This window comes from Triturus cristatus, chromosome 7 (genome assembly GCF_964204655.1).
Source record: "Triturus cristatus chromosome 7, aTriCri1.1, whole genome shotgun sequence".
Taxonomy (NCBI): Eukaryota; Metazoa; Chordata; class Amphibia; order Caudata; family Salamandridae; genus Triturus; species Triturus cristatus.
In genome coordinates this window covers 556,536,251-556,550,138 of record NC_140590.1, presented here as the reverse complement: position 1 = coordinate 556,550,138, position 13,888 = coordinate 556,536,251, and the positions used below count along the sequence as shown (strand labels likewise).

The 13,888-nt window shown below is 43.3% G+C and overlaps 1 protein-coding gene across 3 annotated transcripts in view; it reads right to left on the bottom strand.

Annotated features, from left to right (window-relative positions):
• Positions 1-3,435: 3,435 nt before the first annotated feature.
• The window catches only part of GGA3 (golgi associated, gamma adaptin ear containing, ARF binding protein 3), a 730,897-nt gene continuing 720,444 nt past the window's right edge, over positions 3,436-13,888 (bottom strand). For all 3 annotated transcript variants that reach the window (XM_085617036.1, XM_085617038.1, XM_085617035.1), the window contains exons 16-17: positions 10,348-10,458; positions 3,436-9,672 (exon numbers count right to left, since the gene is read on the bottom strand). In XM_085617036.1, the coding sequence (XP_085473162.1) occupies positions 9,562-9,672; positions 10,348-10,458 (222 nt within the window). In that variant the 3' untranslated portion in view covers positions 3,436-9,561. The remainder of the gene's footprint in view (positions 9,673-10,347; positions 10,459-13,888) is intronic.

Here is a 13,888-nt window from a genome sequence, read left to right as displayed (position 1 = left end):
CAATTGTAGTGTGTCTTCTATGTTTATCTGCATGTTCATTAGGTTGTTGTATGTATATTAATTCCAGCGCGGCATGCGCTGGAGTCAACATGTAAATGTTTGAAATTGTATTTCTCGTGCTGCGGTTTCTCCTCAACGAAAGACAGAATGCGTGCAACAGCCATATGCACCCTGATCTTCACGGAGGAGAGACGCACCGTAGCTTCAATAAAGTATTTAAAGGTCATCTGGAACTTTGCACTTTATTTACTGCCGCCATTTACGTACCTTACAGAGGCCCACGTCACTCGCCACTGCTTCAATTTTTGTTTTTGTTACAAGTTGTTCTTGGTGTCGCGAATCGCTTAGGATTCTTGTGCTGTGGGCCTCCAAGTCCCTCTCGGCCCCTACCCGGCCTCACCTTTGACGATACCTGTTCCTCCATTTTTGTTACGGCCCATATTTGCCCCAGTGATCCGTCACCCCAGTTCTTCCCACGTAGGATAGCAGGCGTGCTGTTGGGGCGGGCCTTCGAGTCTGGACTTAACCGTATCTCCTGGGGCAAGCAGTTAGCACTACTGTCCTTGGTCCCCCACCCTGGGTCAATCTCCAAATGCTGGGTGAAAAAGGTGGGGGATGCCTCAGTGCTGGGAGATACTGACTACTTGCACGCTACCATTTACTGGCTGGCTTACAGAGGGTGTAAAACCCCCATGATCTCGCGCAAACACTTGCTGCACTCTCAACAGGGGGCGAGATCCAATCTCTCGTCTATTCCACATCAGCCCTGCCGTGACTAAGGGCACAAGCGGCATCTTCTGACAGCGTCAAGTGGCGAGTACAGGCTGACCGAGACTGGTACGCAAAAGCGGCTGTCATGTTCGTTTCGTGCTTTGGCCCGCCGATTGACCAGAATCTGGGTATGTGCAATACCAAAACACAGTGCCACTAAAGATGCACAATTTGGGGCAATAAACAGCTAACAACCAATCCCATGGCAACGTTCCTTCAACCATTCGAAGGGCACCACCCTTTTCAACTTTTTAAAGAATATGTTTCCACCAACCTGATTGGTGGGTGTCAGCAGCTGTGACTGCTTGTTATTTATTATAGACCTATAAACACACTCCTTTCATTTACTGTTGTTCACATGAAGTTTTTTTGATTTTATTTTAATGAATCTTTGTCGCTTTCTTTATGCTCTTGGTTTGGATGTGTTTTATAATTTATACAGTGTTTTGCTAACACGGCTTGTGTTAACTTGATAAACTGTCTTTTCTCTCTCGTGACAAGTTACGTATGCTTCCATTGGGCAGGCAGGTGTGTACCCCAGTAAGGACACTCGGCAGCACATAAAGTGTTTGAGTTCGTGGTATGATGTCTGCATTCCACGTGTGCTTATCACGGGCAAAGCATGGTTTCGCCCTCTCCTTGGCCTCGTTTTGAGATGGCTCCATCATACGTCATTTTCTCGAACTTTTAGGACTGATCAGTAGGTGTTAGAGGCCACGTTGTCTCCTTCATGTCCAAGGAGTGATATTTTGTGTCTCTGGGGTGTTTCTTAAAATTGCTCCATCACGTGCAGCATCTGAAATAGGGCCCATCTGTTTTGAATTTAGAAAGTATGGCTGCAGATTTTGTTTTATACTGTAAATCAACTTGACAGAAGTGCCACCCATTGATCACATACCGCAGGAATTAGCAGAATTTACAGCACTAACCCCAGCCTATGGGGTAGCGAACAGTGGCTGTAGGTGTGTGCCACTAAGGGCTATGAAAAGCAGGAACTATTGTTACTAAATTTAGTGATATATTGAGGGCTTCAGAATTCTTTAGGTAGAGGAGCGAGCAAGGGAGGGCATTTTCACTTCATATGATGAGGTAACTCAATTTCCTTAACCTTGAATGATACAGGCAGACTAGAGGTGGAGTTTGCATGTGTAGGGTGGCAGCATCTTTGTTTTTGAGTCTGACAGGAAGTTCAGTTTGATTTTGCTGCCACTTTTGCTATTAGTAAGCAGGCGTCTTCCAATGATGATTTTACAGTCTCTTCTAATTTTAGCACTATTGGAAATGTAATCTGTATCACTAGGTATACAAAGCCTTCTGTGTTGGTTCACTTTTTTAGTCTTGCCTGAGGCAGCGCATATACTGGCAAAACATTTTGTTAGCTTAAAGGGGGCTTAGATCCCACCCATTACTTACCATTGGCTGGCTACATTGTCACTCTGATTTGTTGACTCTTGTATGGTCAGTGCTTGCCAGCTTTACTTCCTCTTTGTGTGTTTCTCCCTCCTCTGGTGCATGGCCCTAGTGTCCTTCCGCTGCTAGTGCTTTGTGGCTTGCGCTACATTTTTCTTCTACTTGCAGCACTCACTAACAATGCCTGTGTTTACTTAATGACTCCACTCCTCCCACCATCCTGCTCTGCGTTATTTTGTGCCTCCTCACTCCCGTGCTGTTGTCACCTTGTCATTGTTTGCAGTCCCTCTCCCCTTCATGTGCTGTTGCTTGACCCGTTACCTCTATTCCATCTGTGCTTCCCCGTCCCTCTGATACCCTACCCTTCATCATTGCTTGCACTTTAATATTGCCCCCCCCCTCCCCAATCCCCCTGTTGTTGCTTGCCCTGACCCACTCCCCTCATTGTTGCTTGTTTAAAATTGAGGATTCCCTGCTCTCTACAGATGCAGGTAACTTTACATTCAATGGCAGTCTGCTGCCAGTGAGCAGCACTGCCTCAGTGCAAGTAAGAAAATGTGTACAAATATAAAGTGACACTTCTTCTAGAGCTCCATGGTGCGCTAATGGAGATACTTTCTGATATGTATCTTATTACAGGAATTTTTCTGTTCACTTTTAATCGCAATTAAAGTTCATGCTAAGTGTCACACAAAAGGCATGAAGTGTCACTCATAAGCACACAAACATTGGTAATGTCACACATATGTAAATGTTGTAGACTTGTAAAGCGCACAGCTACCCCAGCAACGGGGCATCCCGGCGCTGTAGACCGCTGGGGAACCCGTCCTGGCTATCCCTGTGAGATGGTCCCTTTCTGGGTATCTCCAAGGTGAAACCAGACATCCCCGGCGTCTGTGGGGGGCCATTGTAGAGATGAGGCAAGCTTAATGCCCAGAGTTGCCGAGTGTGTTCCTGGTTAGAGTAGGTACCGAGGCGAGAATTATCGAGTCCGTTTTGACCCTGGTCCACGACCCTGCCGCGTCGGGAATTGAACCCTGGTCCCTGGCCGATTCTCTGCTTACGGGTCTGCCGCCTCTAACTAGTGAGCCACACCTCTCCACCAGTATGCAATCTGAAAACTTTGCAGCTAGAAGAACCCTCATCTATACTGGCTTTTCTCTATCATGCCTAAATGTGGTTTTATCAACTTGTTTAACAATTTGCTCCTGCTGCCCGCTCTCCCTTCTAAAGCAAAAGGCACAAAAACAGCAATAGACAAAACACTTTATTTAACATGCAGCAACAAACATTTCCGACACGTATTTACATTACGGCAGCTTGTCACAAAGCAACAATCTAGTATTGGGGACATGTAACATTCATAAATACCAGACTAACGTATTTCTCACTTAAGACGTTTCAGCAGATCAACAGGTAGCTGTTTGTACTATTTACCCTAAACAGAAAAGAGAGAATAGAAGGCCCAGCTACATTATCTCCAGCCAATTCCATCTGCTCTATGTCACAGTATTGGCTGCTCAAGGCTCTTCCGACAATGCAAGCCGTTCAATGAAAAACCCTAAGGGTCTTCCATATCACACACTTCATCTGAGTAATGAACTTCACACACTTCATCTGGGTAATTAACTTAACTGCTAATTTGCCAGCTGAAAATAGACCCAGCCTTACTTGTATCTATTTGCTGGGGAAGGAAGCATTACAGCTCGGTACAAATATTGCTCTTGGTGAAAGTTTAATGGAAAGGTATGTCCTAGGGGCTGTCTTCTATGGGACAAAACTGGTGTAATAATCATTATATGAAGAGAAAGGGATGCACACCAATCTTCAGTCCAAAATTAAACCAAGTTTGGCCAATGTTCGTCACAGGAAGTGTGCTGAACTGGGTAGAGTGCCTTGCCCTGGTAGCACTTGAAGTTAGTACCAAACTGTAGGGGGCAGCATTTCTGTCCCACACCCCCTCGCACAGCTTGGTGGTGGAGCTACCACATTGCTCCATATTTATACTCCATTTGACTCAGTTTAATCCATGTACTCCTCAATATGTTCAACTTTAACATTTCATCACAAGAATTTCACACGTTGGGATGTCATGCCATTTACAAGCAGCAGGGCGTGTGGGAGGGAGCGTGAATAGGAACAGATTGGTTAAATGTTTGCATGTGGGACTGGGAGGACATTTATGATGACGAGTGGAAAATGTATAGCAAGATTAGGGAACCAAAATAGCGCTTGATTTTGTATATAGAAAGTAATGTTAAACCATGGGGAATAAATGCAAGAAGGATTGCACAGACAAAAACACAGGTCAAAAGAGGGAAGAATGTGGCTGGTTTATGAGCATGTTGTGCTTGGTTAACAGAGTCGAGCGTTGAGTGTGCGAGTCTAGGAGATTATTGTGCACCATAAACTCAATTAAAGATGGGTGATTAAATCAGGTTGCACCAGACGTTGGAAGTGATTATGTGGCAAGGCACCATAAAAGGTTTTTCACACTTTCATGGATGTTTAAAAGGATAAAGACAATTTGTTGCACAGATACAATGAATGGCAGTATTGATTTTTATATGCACAACAGTGAATTATGGTGTAACAGTGAATGTTTTTTATTGTTATTTGTAGTGACCCCCGAAGAAGGGCTCGTCATAGCCCGAAACGCATTGGGTTTTTAAATAAACACTGCTTTTGGACGAATCATGCGTCAGTTCGTGTTCTCGATAAGAGGTCCGGATGGGCACAACTCGAGCATAAGAAGCTTTGCAAATGGCATGACATCCCAACGTGTGGAATTCTTGTGATGAAATGTTAAACTTGAACATATTGAGGAGTACATGGATTAAACGGAGTCAAATGGAGTATAAATATGGAGCAATGTGGTAGCTCCACCACCAAGCTGTGCGAGCGGGTGTGGGACAGAAATGCTGCCCCCTACAGTTTGGTACAAAACTGGTGTAGTAAGATGAATGTTTGCTTTGGGTTTTCTCAAACAAGTGCACAGTCATCCTTGGTCTTCTCTCAAGATGAGTTTTGAAATTCTCAGAATTGTTTATCCAGTTGTTACAACCGGAGGGAGGGGGGCATGGGCGCCGAGAGTGTGAATACATTGAACAGTTCAAAAAGTGTGCATGCTGAATGTGTGCGATTACACAGCTGTATCTTGCAAAAAAATCCTATCGGAGCAGAAATGCATGCAACGCCCATGGTGCTACTTTGCATTTATAATATGCACCTACTTCTTCACACCTCCAATTCTCCTCGGTTTTAGAGCCTAGACCTTTTGGATGGTCAAGCCTATGCAAACAGTATTTCAACAAAGGAAACTGCCTGGGCATCAAGTGCTCGGGCTATGAGAAGGGCATAGAATCCGTTTTTAATAACTTAAATGCTAATTACCCCCATTTTAGTTCAAGACAACTGCAGCATACTAGGTTCTATGATAAGAAACCAGAGCTGGGTTTGTGAATTGCTCGAGTACAACTGAACAGAGATCTTAGCACCAAAGGGAAGACGTTCTGAACTCCTTTATGCCAGTTTGCAATAATTAGAAAATAAGGACGAACATAACATCTCCTCTCGTCTGGTCATCTGTCCACTTTCACTGTGCTTCCCTTGATCCTTTACAACTCTACCTGGGAGCTGCTGTGACCGGCTCTACTACATGAACAGCTTTCCCAGAGGCTAGATTCTTGATAGTTATTGATTTCCTCGCATCACTAATCTTAAATTATACACCAGAGACGCTGAGCTTGCTTGGGATACTGAGCATTGTATTTGTTATTCCACCGAGCTTGGTCTTAGTGAGTCTTAGAATACTCAATATTTGGTCTCTGACTCTTTCAGGCCCATAACGGTAATACACGTCACCACAAGAAGAGCCATTTCTATGTGCTTGAGTGCTGATACTATTTGCAGGAGTTTGGCAGTGCCCATGTACAAGTTCTTTAGCTACTGGAGCAAACCACAATATGTAGCTTACTCCTGAACATAGCTGAATAGAATATCTTACAGGCCACGATAAACTATGACCTAGCAGTTAACCATCTGCAGTGAGCAAGAGTAGACTGATAGATACCAGAAGAGGGTAACCATGACCTACACTCTGCAGTACAAAAGTAACGTCGCCAATGATCCTTGATCAACATCTTGCAGGAAACCGCATGAAACACTTTTCTACATGGCACTAGTGTCCACCCTCTGTAACTCCACTAGGGAGTACTCATAGCAACAGTACTGAGTGTGCACATGCATGTTCATCAATGGAAGATTGTTAGAGGAAGATTTAGCACATGTGAAACAGATTACAACATGGTGATGGGATGCATGTGGACATTGAGTAGTACGAGGAGAAGTGTTCTTATTTCTAAATCAAGACAGACAATTGCAGAACATAATCCAAAATGGTGGATTGGCCCAATCTGTGACGGGGATTTTACTGAAGCACTGCCAGCATTCTCAAGACAGTGTCTGTGCAATTATCCAGCTACACAGAGGAAAACATTTACATATGGTATCATAGGCCTCTGGCAAGAATTTTAAACCTGACATTTGCAATCAAAGAATCTATGAATTATGACACTGTTTATGTACCCTATTAATTATGCGTCCCACAGCTCATTGCTGGCATCATAAAACTGTTAAGTGAAAGAACCTGAACATAACATGCCACACGGATTCATATACTTTTAAAAGTTAAGAATGTTTGTTTATTTATTGGAAGAAAAATAGTTGCAAACCGTGGAATACAAATTTGTTGTGGGAGCGTTTCCACAGGTGGAAAAATCGAGGATTAGGGCCTGGATGTGTTCCTCACAGTATTTATATCCTTAATTTTCGTGGAGGACCTCTGTATCTCCACCTGTAAAAAATGTTTGCAGTTTACTCACTAGATAGGGACCAAATTAGTTTTATCCACTACATGCTGAACACCCCTCATTTACGATTCATATTTATTACTAGTTGATTCATAGAGCACTCATTCACCAACACAGGCATCTTGGCACTATAGACTAGGAGAAGTGACGGTACCCATACAATTAAGGAATGCCTTGGAGAAGACAAATGTTGTAGGAATCATTTGCCGAATTGTGTCCTTTTGAGGAACTCGCAGTGCATGCCCCCATTACAGCTGTGGCACTTTATCTTGCCGTTGATACTGAAACTGAGCTGTCAATCACTTGAGTTCATCTTTATACAGAAATTTGGTAATGATTTTAATGATATTAGTGAAAAATGGCTGCTCATATTTATTTGATGCAATCCATTCTTTGCATCATGCACACTAGACAGTGAATGCTGCTAGTCTACTTGCATTTAAATAGTGAACATTTTTAAACAAAGGGCACCAGAAAACCTAACTGATTGTGATATGTAGACGATGCAGCTGGAAGTGGTCAAATTAAAATACTAAACTCTTTTTGAAGCATAACGACAATCTGATTCTGAAATACAATTTGTTCGACTGATTTCCTAAAATAAATAAGGATTGCATCTTAAAAGACCAACCACTTAATGTTTTTTTTCTTTTAAAACATTTAACTTTTAGGACAAGTGCATATTTTGCATTGAAAGGTGAAGGAAGTCTTGCTAAATAATATGATAGATTAAACAATCACAGTCCCAGTTAATGGCATCGGATATCCACACACCAGTCTTAAAATGGTCAACTGCCTGTTTTATCAACTAATGCAAAATCACTAACTCAAGTAAACTGCACTTTGAAGGAGTTTGTTTTAGATAGAAATAAAACCTTGCCCTGAAAATACTGACATTGTGATTTTTCAAAGGAGACTTTGCTGAACATTTACTTTAGCAGGTAAGAAATCTGGCAATTTAAAGTGTAAGGACCAAACATATTGAACATGTACTTTCCATTCTGCACCCTCCAATGAGTTGGAAAAAATGGGTCCCTGCAACTGGCACATTCCTTCCCCCTATGTGAGTTTGGAATGCAACAGCAATGTCTGAGCCTGTGTATAACACACCTGAATGTAAGTTACATTTCTGTGAGAGACCTGATGAGACTGATAAACCCACTCTCGGTCAGAACTTTTTGACCACTGAGTAGTGAAAGAGACACTAACTCAAATGAGTTTTGTGGAGATTAAATACCAGTGAAGCTAAATGTCCATACAAGAAGATTTGACATTTAGAGGTAAAACATCTTTGCATGAATGTACATGCTGTCCACTGCACTTTAAGACTATCTGAAAAATGAAGGCACCACAAAACAATACATCAATGTCACGGAATGTACAATGGAGTATGTTCTGTAAAATAAGCTTTGATGGTTGAGACATTCTAAACCTAAAATATGGAAGAAAATATTAAACATTTCTCTCAGTAACATCCTATTGTTCTCAAGTCATGGGTTCATTTTCCTTATCAAAGCCGTTTCTAAGTTTGAACTGAGAAATCTGGGATAGAAGAGATGTTTGCAGCGTCACTATGCTTAAAAGTGAACGTTTAATCTCGCATCTGAATCATATCTTACTAACTTTTACTCCGTGAGAGCGCACAAGTAACAGCGCTTAAATCAGTGGATTACTGACATGTATAAAGGGCAGTAGTTCAAATGTAGTTGTTTATCGGTTCTCACATACTTTGACTTAACACATGCTCATCTCGGGAGCAAGGAGCACGACTAGCCTATGAAATGCCATATTGTGGAATTCAAAACTACCCTTCCCACTCGCCCTCAATGACCATCTCAGAAACCTAGGCTCACTCCTGACCCACTGAACACGCATCCACGACTCCCTCCGCTGGCCTTGCGACTGCTTCCTAATGCCACAGTAAGGTAGAACACTATGATGGGTACTGGATATTCAGACTGTCCTTTTCAGTAGACTATCCATGTAGGAAAGCTTACATTTGGCCTTGTAATAGAATTCAGCAAAACACGCCTGTGTCAGAAAGACCCACTTCTGGCATATAACATGATCTACATTCTTGTAGTCCATCAAGAAATGAGGTCTGCACAGGTAAAGCTCCTTCCCACGATGTGAAAGGGAAATGGGCCGAGCACATCTGTATCACTGCCAAACACCGCTGCGAACCATGAAAGGCTGCATGAATGGGTGGACGGAATTGGGTGCTCTTGTAGGGTTTGGAGACCACATGAAAACCCAGATAAAGTGCTTATAAGTCACTATTGTGCTTCATAGAAAGTTCATCCACAGCAGACTATTCTTTGCTACAGCTATAAGCAAAGTGGTCAGGACATGTAAACAAAGCTACACAGGGCCCAGTGCGTACAGCATAGCGTGCTCTCCATCCTCCGCTGGTCGCAGAGCTGCTGGGAATAGCTCAGACTTCCTTTCACTCCATAGCCCCATGGCAGGACGAGCTCCTGTCTCAAAGTCTTTCCGGAGTAATGTTCGGTCAGAGCTTTCCCCATGTCTCTACGGGTGGAAACTGATCCACTTCCCCCACCTCGCTGTTGGGCTGGTCTCCAAGAAAGAAGGTCAGTTTGTATCGCAGCCTCACTTTCTCCTGCAGACGAGAAAAAGACACAGTGAAAGCACACACTTTAGTACAGTGACACCTTGCAGAGGACCATGTGCACATGGCACTGCACTTAAATTACAGTGACAACATAGTTTGCAACATACAATAGTCTGACGAACGAGGTTTTCAGAATTATGTCATTATTACCGTGGAACAACAATGGTACCACTCAAGGCGCACAGCCTCTCCAGAGCTCAGTGAAGCATTCTAGAACCTAAAAGCTGCAGTGCAGGCTGGGGCCTTCGCAGTCCTCCGTGCAGAAGGCATCATAGGCAATGAACCAGATGCTACCCAGAGAGCACATCACAGGCTAGGTCCTAGATGCTGACACCAAATGATGTTACATGCTGGGCGCCACCAGGTGTACACATAAGACTTGAGGACATTGTAAGCTAGAGAGGGAATTGAAGACTAAACACAATTTACACACCACACATATGGTATCCCAGGATGTGGACAAGCTACATAAAAGGGGACATCACAGTCTTTTCATCCGCTACTGAATGCAGAGGGCATTGCAGTCTGGGTACAAGCTGAAGCACTAAAGATGACACCATGAACTGTGCACTTTCTGCAGAACAAAGATGACAACCCAGGCTGGGCACAACATGATGAACACAAAGGACCTGACAGAAATGATGTGAAGATTAAGATACTTACTTTTAGAGGGTTTGCCAGCAGCATGACTTGGGTGATGGATGCAGGGGGCTGAATGGGATTGAAAGCACACAATTCTGTTCCCGATGGCGGCTGAAGCTTCACCTTCATGGACTGTAGAGTACAGATGAGTTGGTCAGACCCACATCAGATTTTGTTAAAACAAATTAAACTACGTACCATTACTGACCTATAACCGTAGTGCTCCACTTAATTTTTCCAGTTATAAATATTCTGCTTGTACAAACGGATCTCTGAAACAAATTCATTTTTTTCATCAGTAACTCTAAACGAAAAGGAGGGCTGTTCTGCCCCTATGCAGCTGGATTCTACTGGCTGGGTCTTCTGAGAACGCTTGCCCCAACACAAGTACTACAGTTTGATTCTGTGGAGAGATGATGGAGATCCGTCTTGCTTCTCCATTGTACACAGAATAATGGGTCAACTGGTAATAAATCTGATGAAAATACCCAGGAATCTCAAAAAGACTCTAGAGACCGGGCTCAGACATCACAGTCTGTCCCCCTGCTGCAGCCACAAGCTCCCCTTACCCAACTTGTTTCCACTCCAGACATACTGAAAAGTACCAAAGAGGGGGGAATTCTACTCATCATAGTAAATCCTGTGTTCACAGTCCTTCAGGCCTACACATAGGGGATCCTTTCATAGAACAGTAATGGATAGTGGGTGCATTAGCACGTTATGATCTTCCAAGCTTGCACTGCAAAAACCACACACTCGTCTTTCTTTTCTCCTAGCTAGCTCCTTTGTTCTTATCATTCTCTCTCCACCTAGAGTACTACTATTTTAATGCCAATATGGAGATTAAAGCTTGAGGTGGAAGCGGTGGGATACTGGTGAAGAAAATGAACTAAGATGGCACCACTTGCTTGTTAAGTAACAAAAAAGTTATTTACTTTCGGTAATGCTCTTTCTGAGGAATACTCTATCAAACTGCAGTCTCCTCAACTTTTAGAATCTCTCCACGTGCCACGACTGGATCCAGAAGATTTTTCAGCATAGCTCCTGTGAGCCAGTAGGGGGTGTCATTTGGCTCTGGGCCAACTCCACCCCACCCTAGTTGTGAAAAATAGAGCTGCATATAGGCACCACCCAGAATGCTGACATCCATTTCTTTTTTTTTACATCGTGCCCGTCCTTGGGTGCAGAGTTTAATAACGAATTGTTCATGTCAGTGTGCAGATCTCCGATATATGATCCCTTTTTAAGTGGAAAATGCTCTATTGTGCAGAACGGGGAGGCCAAAGAGTGGCAAGGAATCTGAAGTTATCTACAATATCCACCAGAAGGAGCATTATCAAATGTAAGTAACTTGTTTTTTTGATGGTTACTTCTAACAGAAGATTCCTTACCTTTAGAATGGATAGCAAAGCAGTACCTCCCAGTGGGTGGGTCTGTGAATGACCCAGACCAAAACTTTCTTCAGGACGGAACAGTCAAAATGCCCTTCCTGTCAGTTCTAGCTGTCAAGGCAGCAGTGCTCAGTGAACGTGTGCACTGACACCTACATTGCAGCTTGACAAACATCCAGGATAGGCACTCCACATGCCACACTAAGGCCCAAACTTGTGCCAGTAGCAGCATAAACAGATTTTGTAGAATGCGTGGCTGCCAGGATGACATCCACTTCAGGAGGTAGATCAAATGCGGTCAACTGCTTCTGTTTAATCTCCATTCATAGAGGTGTGAACTGTGCAGGTGCGGGTCCCCTGCTGTTATGACAGAAGGTCCTCTCAAAGCAGCAGGCTGATCGAAGAACAGAGGCTCATACCCTGAGGTTCCAGGTGCCTCACTCCCCTGGCCCAATTTTGGGCCACTAGGAGGGCACGGGACGGGTCGTTCTTCATCTTCTTCAGAACTCGTGGCATAAGAGGCAGCAGGAAGGCACAGAGGAGTCCTGCCCCCCACATTAGGTGGAATGAGTCTCTGAGAGAGAGAGAGCCTTACTGGGAATTATAATGTACAAACATGTTGACTCTGCACGCTGTCGGCAGTGGTGAACAGATGAGACAGGGCTCAGACACTATTCTAAACTATTACAGGAGGTGATTAACAGCAACAAACTACTACCAGAAAAACAGTAGGGTCCCATCTGAGAAAATGCGATGCAGGACAGGATAGCGGTGTGGTGGTGTCATGTGGGGGCACAATACAATGTACAGTGGGATGAGGGCGGGATGGGCAATCAAGACCACAGACGGAGGGAGAAGAGAGCAAGTAACAGCATGGACAACAGGAGTAGGATGCGGGGATGGGGCAAGCACCAGTGGGGACAGGTGGGAGCAAGCCACACCACGGACAGCAGGAGGAGGAAAAACAGATGCACTCTTATGGAGTGCAACAAACATAATGTAAACAAAAAATCCCTCCAGAAGCATGCAGACAGTGGAAGGACAGGTCTGCAGACCAGAAGCTGTACCTGTCCCATTCTCCATGGAATGGACAAACAGGAAAAAAGTGAAAGCATGGAGGGGCTAACCAATGAGAGTGGTGTGGAAAGCAACCAATGAGAAGTAAAGGGTGCACTCTAAGCCATTTTTAAGCTTTAAAAAAAATATATTTACAGGAGACTCTCAAGCGATAATACACTTACAAATCTTAAGGATCCACTCTGGTGCCTGGGGATAGTCCAAAGGAATCTGAAGTTAGAAGTATCTATCAAAACTTTACCTATTCTTATGTGCCTGGCACTTCAGTTCTATGAAGGGGAATATTCCTAAATATGAACAATTACAAAAGAGTGGGGGAGTCTCAATTTATAAAGAAAGTGTAAGAAAAATATTCTTTAACATGGCCTTGCCATACTTCATCAGACCTGGAGCTTGCATCCTAAGACTGATGTCTAGAAAGAGCGCACACAACAACATTAGTATCGGTCTTACATATGACCCCAATTACAACAGGTCCCTCAGAAGCCATACAGACTACCTTACCAAGCCCCATAATGCCTTCTTTATGGGCAACAGTTGTGCTTTAGAAACTAATCAACATAACAGAACTTAACGCGCTTCATGAGCAAGCCTGCCTACTTTGGAGGAATGCATTAAATGGAGTAGTTCTTTCGAATACATTGATCTGTATAATTTGCTTTAGACACCTTATTGGCAACTTTATCTGGATTAAAAACTTCAATAATACAAAACCATCTAAATCTTGTGACAATCTTTAATTTTTATAAAATATACATATAAGGACAATTTATCATTCAAACAAGGCAATAATCCTCTTAATTTACAATGTATAATTTGGAAATAACGTATGCAAACAACTCAATCTCAGTCACATCAAATTCAGAAACAAGCTTAGACAGGAAGGTAGGAAGAATCTGCATAGCAAGTTTGTACTTCATATCTATACTATATTCTTCAGCTACCAAAGCTTGTAACCTATCCACAGGTTATAGCTAGAAGAAGGACAATGTTACTTAGCCTTAGCAGAACTGCTGACATTGCGTGTTTTCTTTGGTGGCGAACATATCTAACCAAGGCTCTCCCCACTGCCGAAAGAGACCTTGCACCACCTT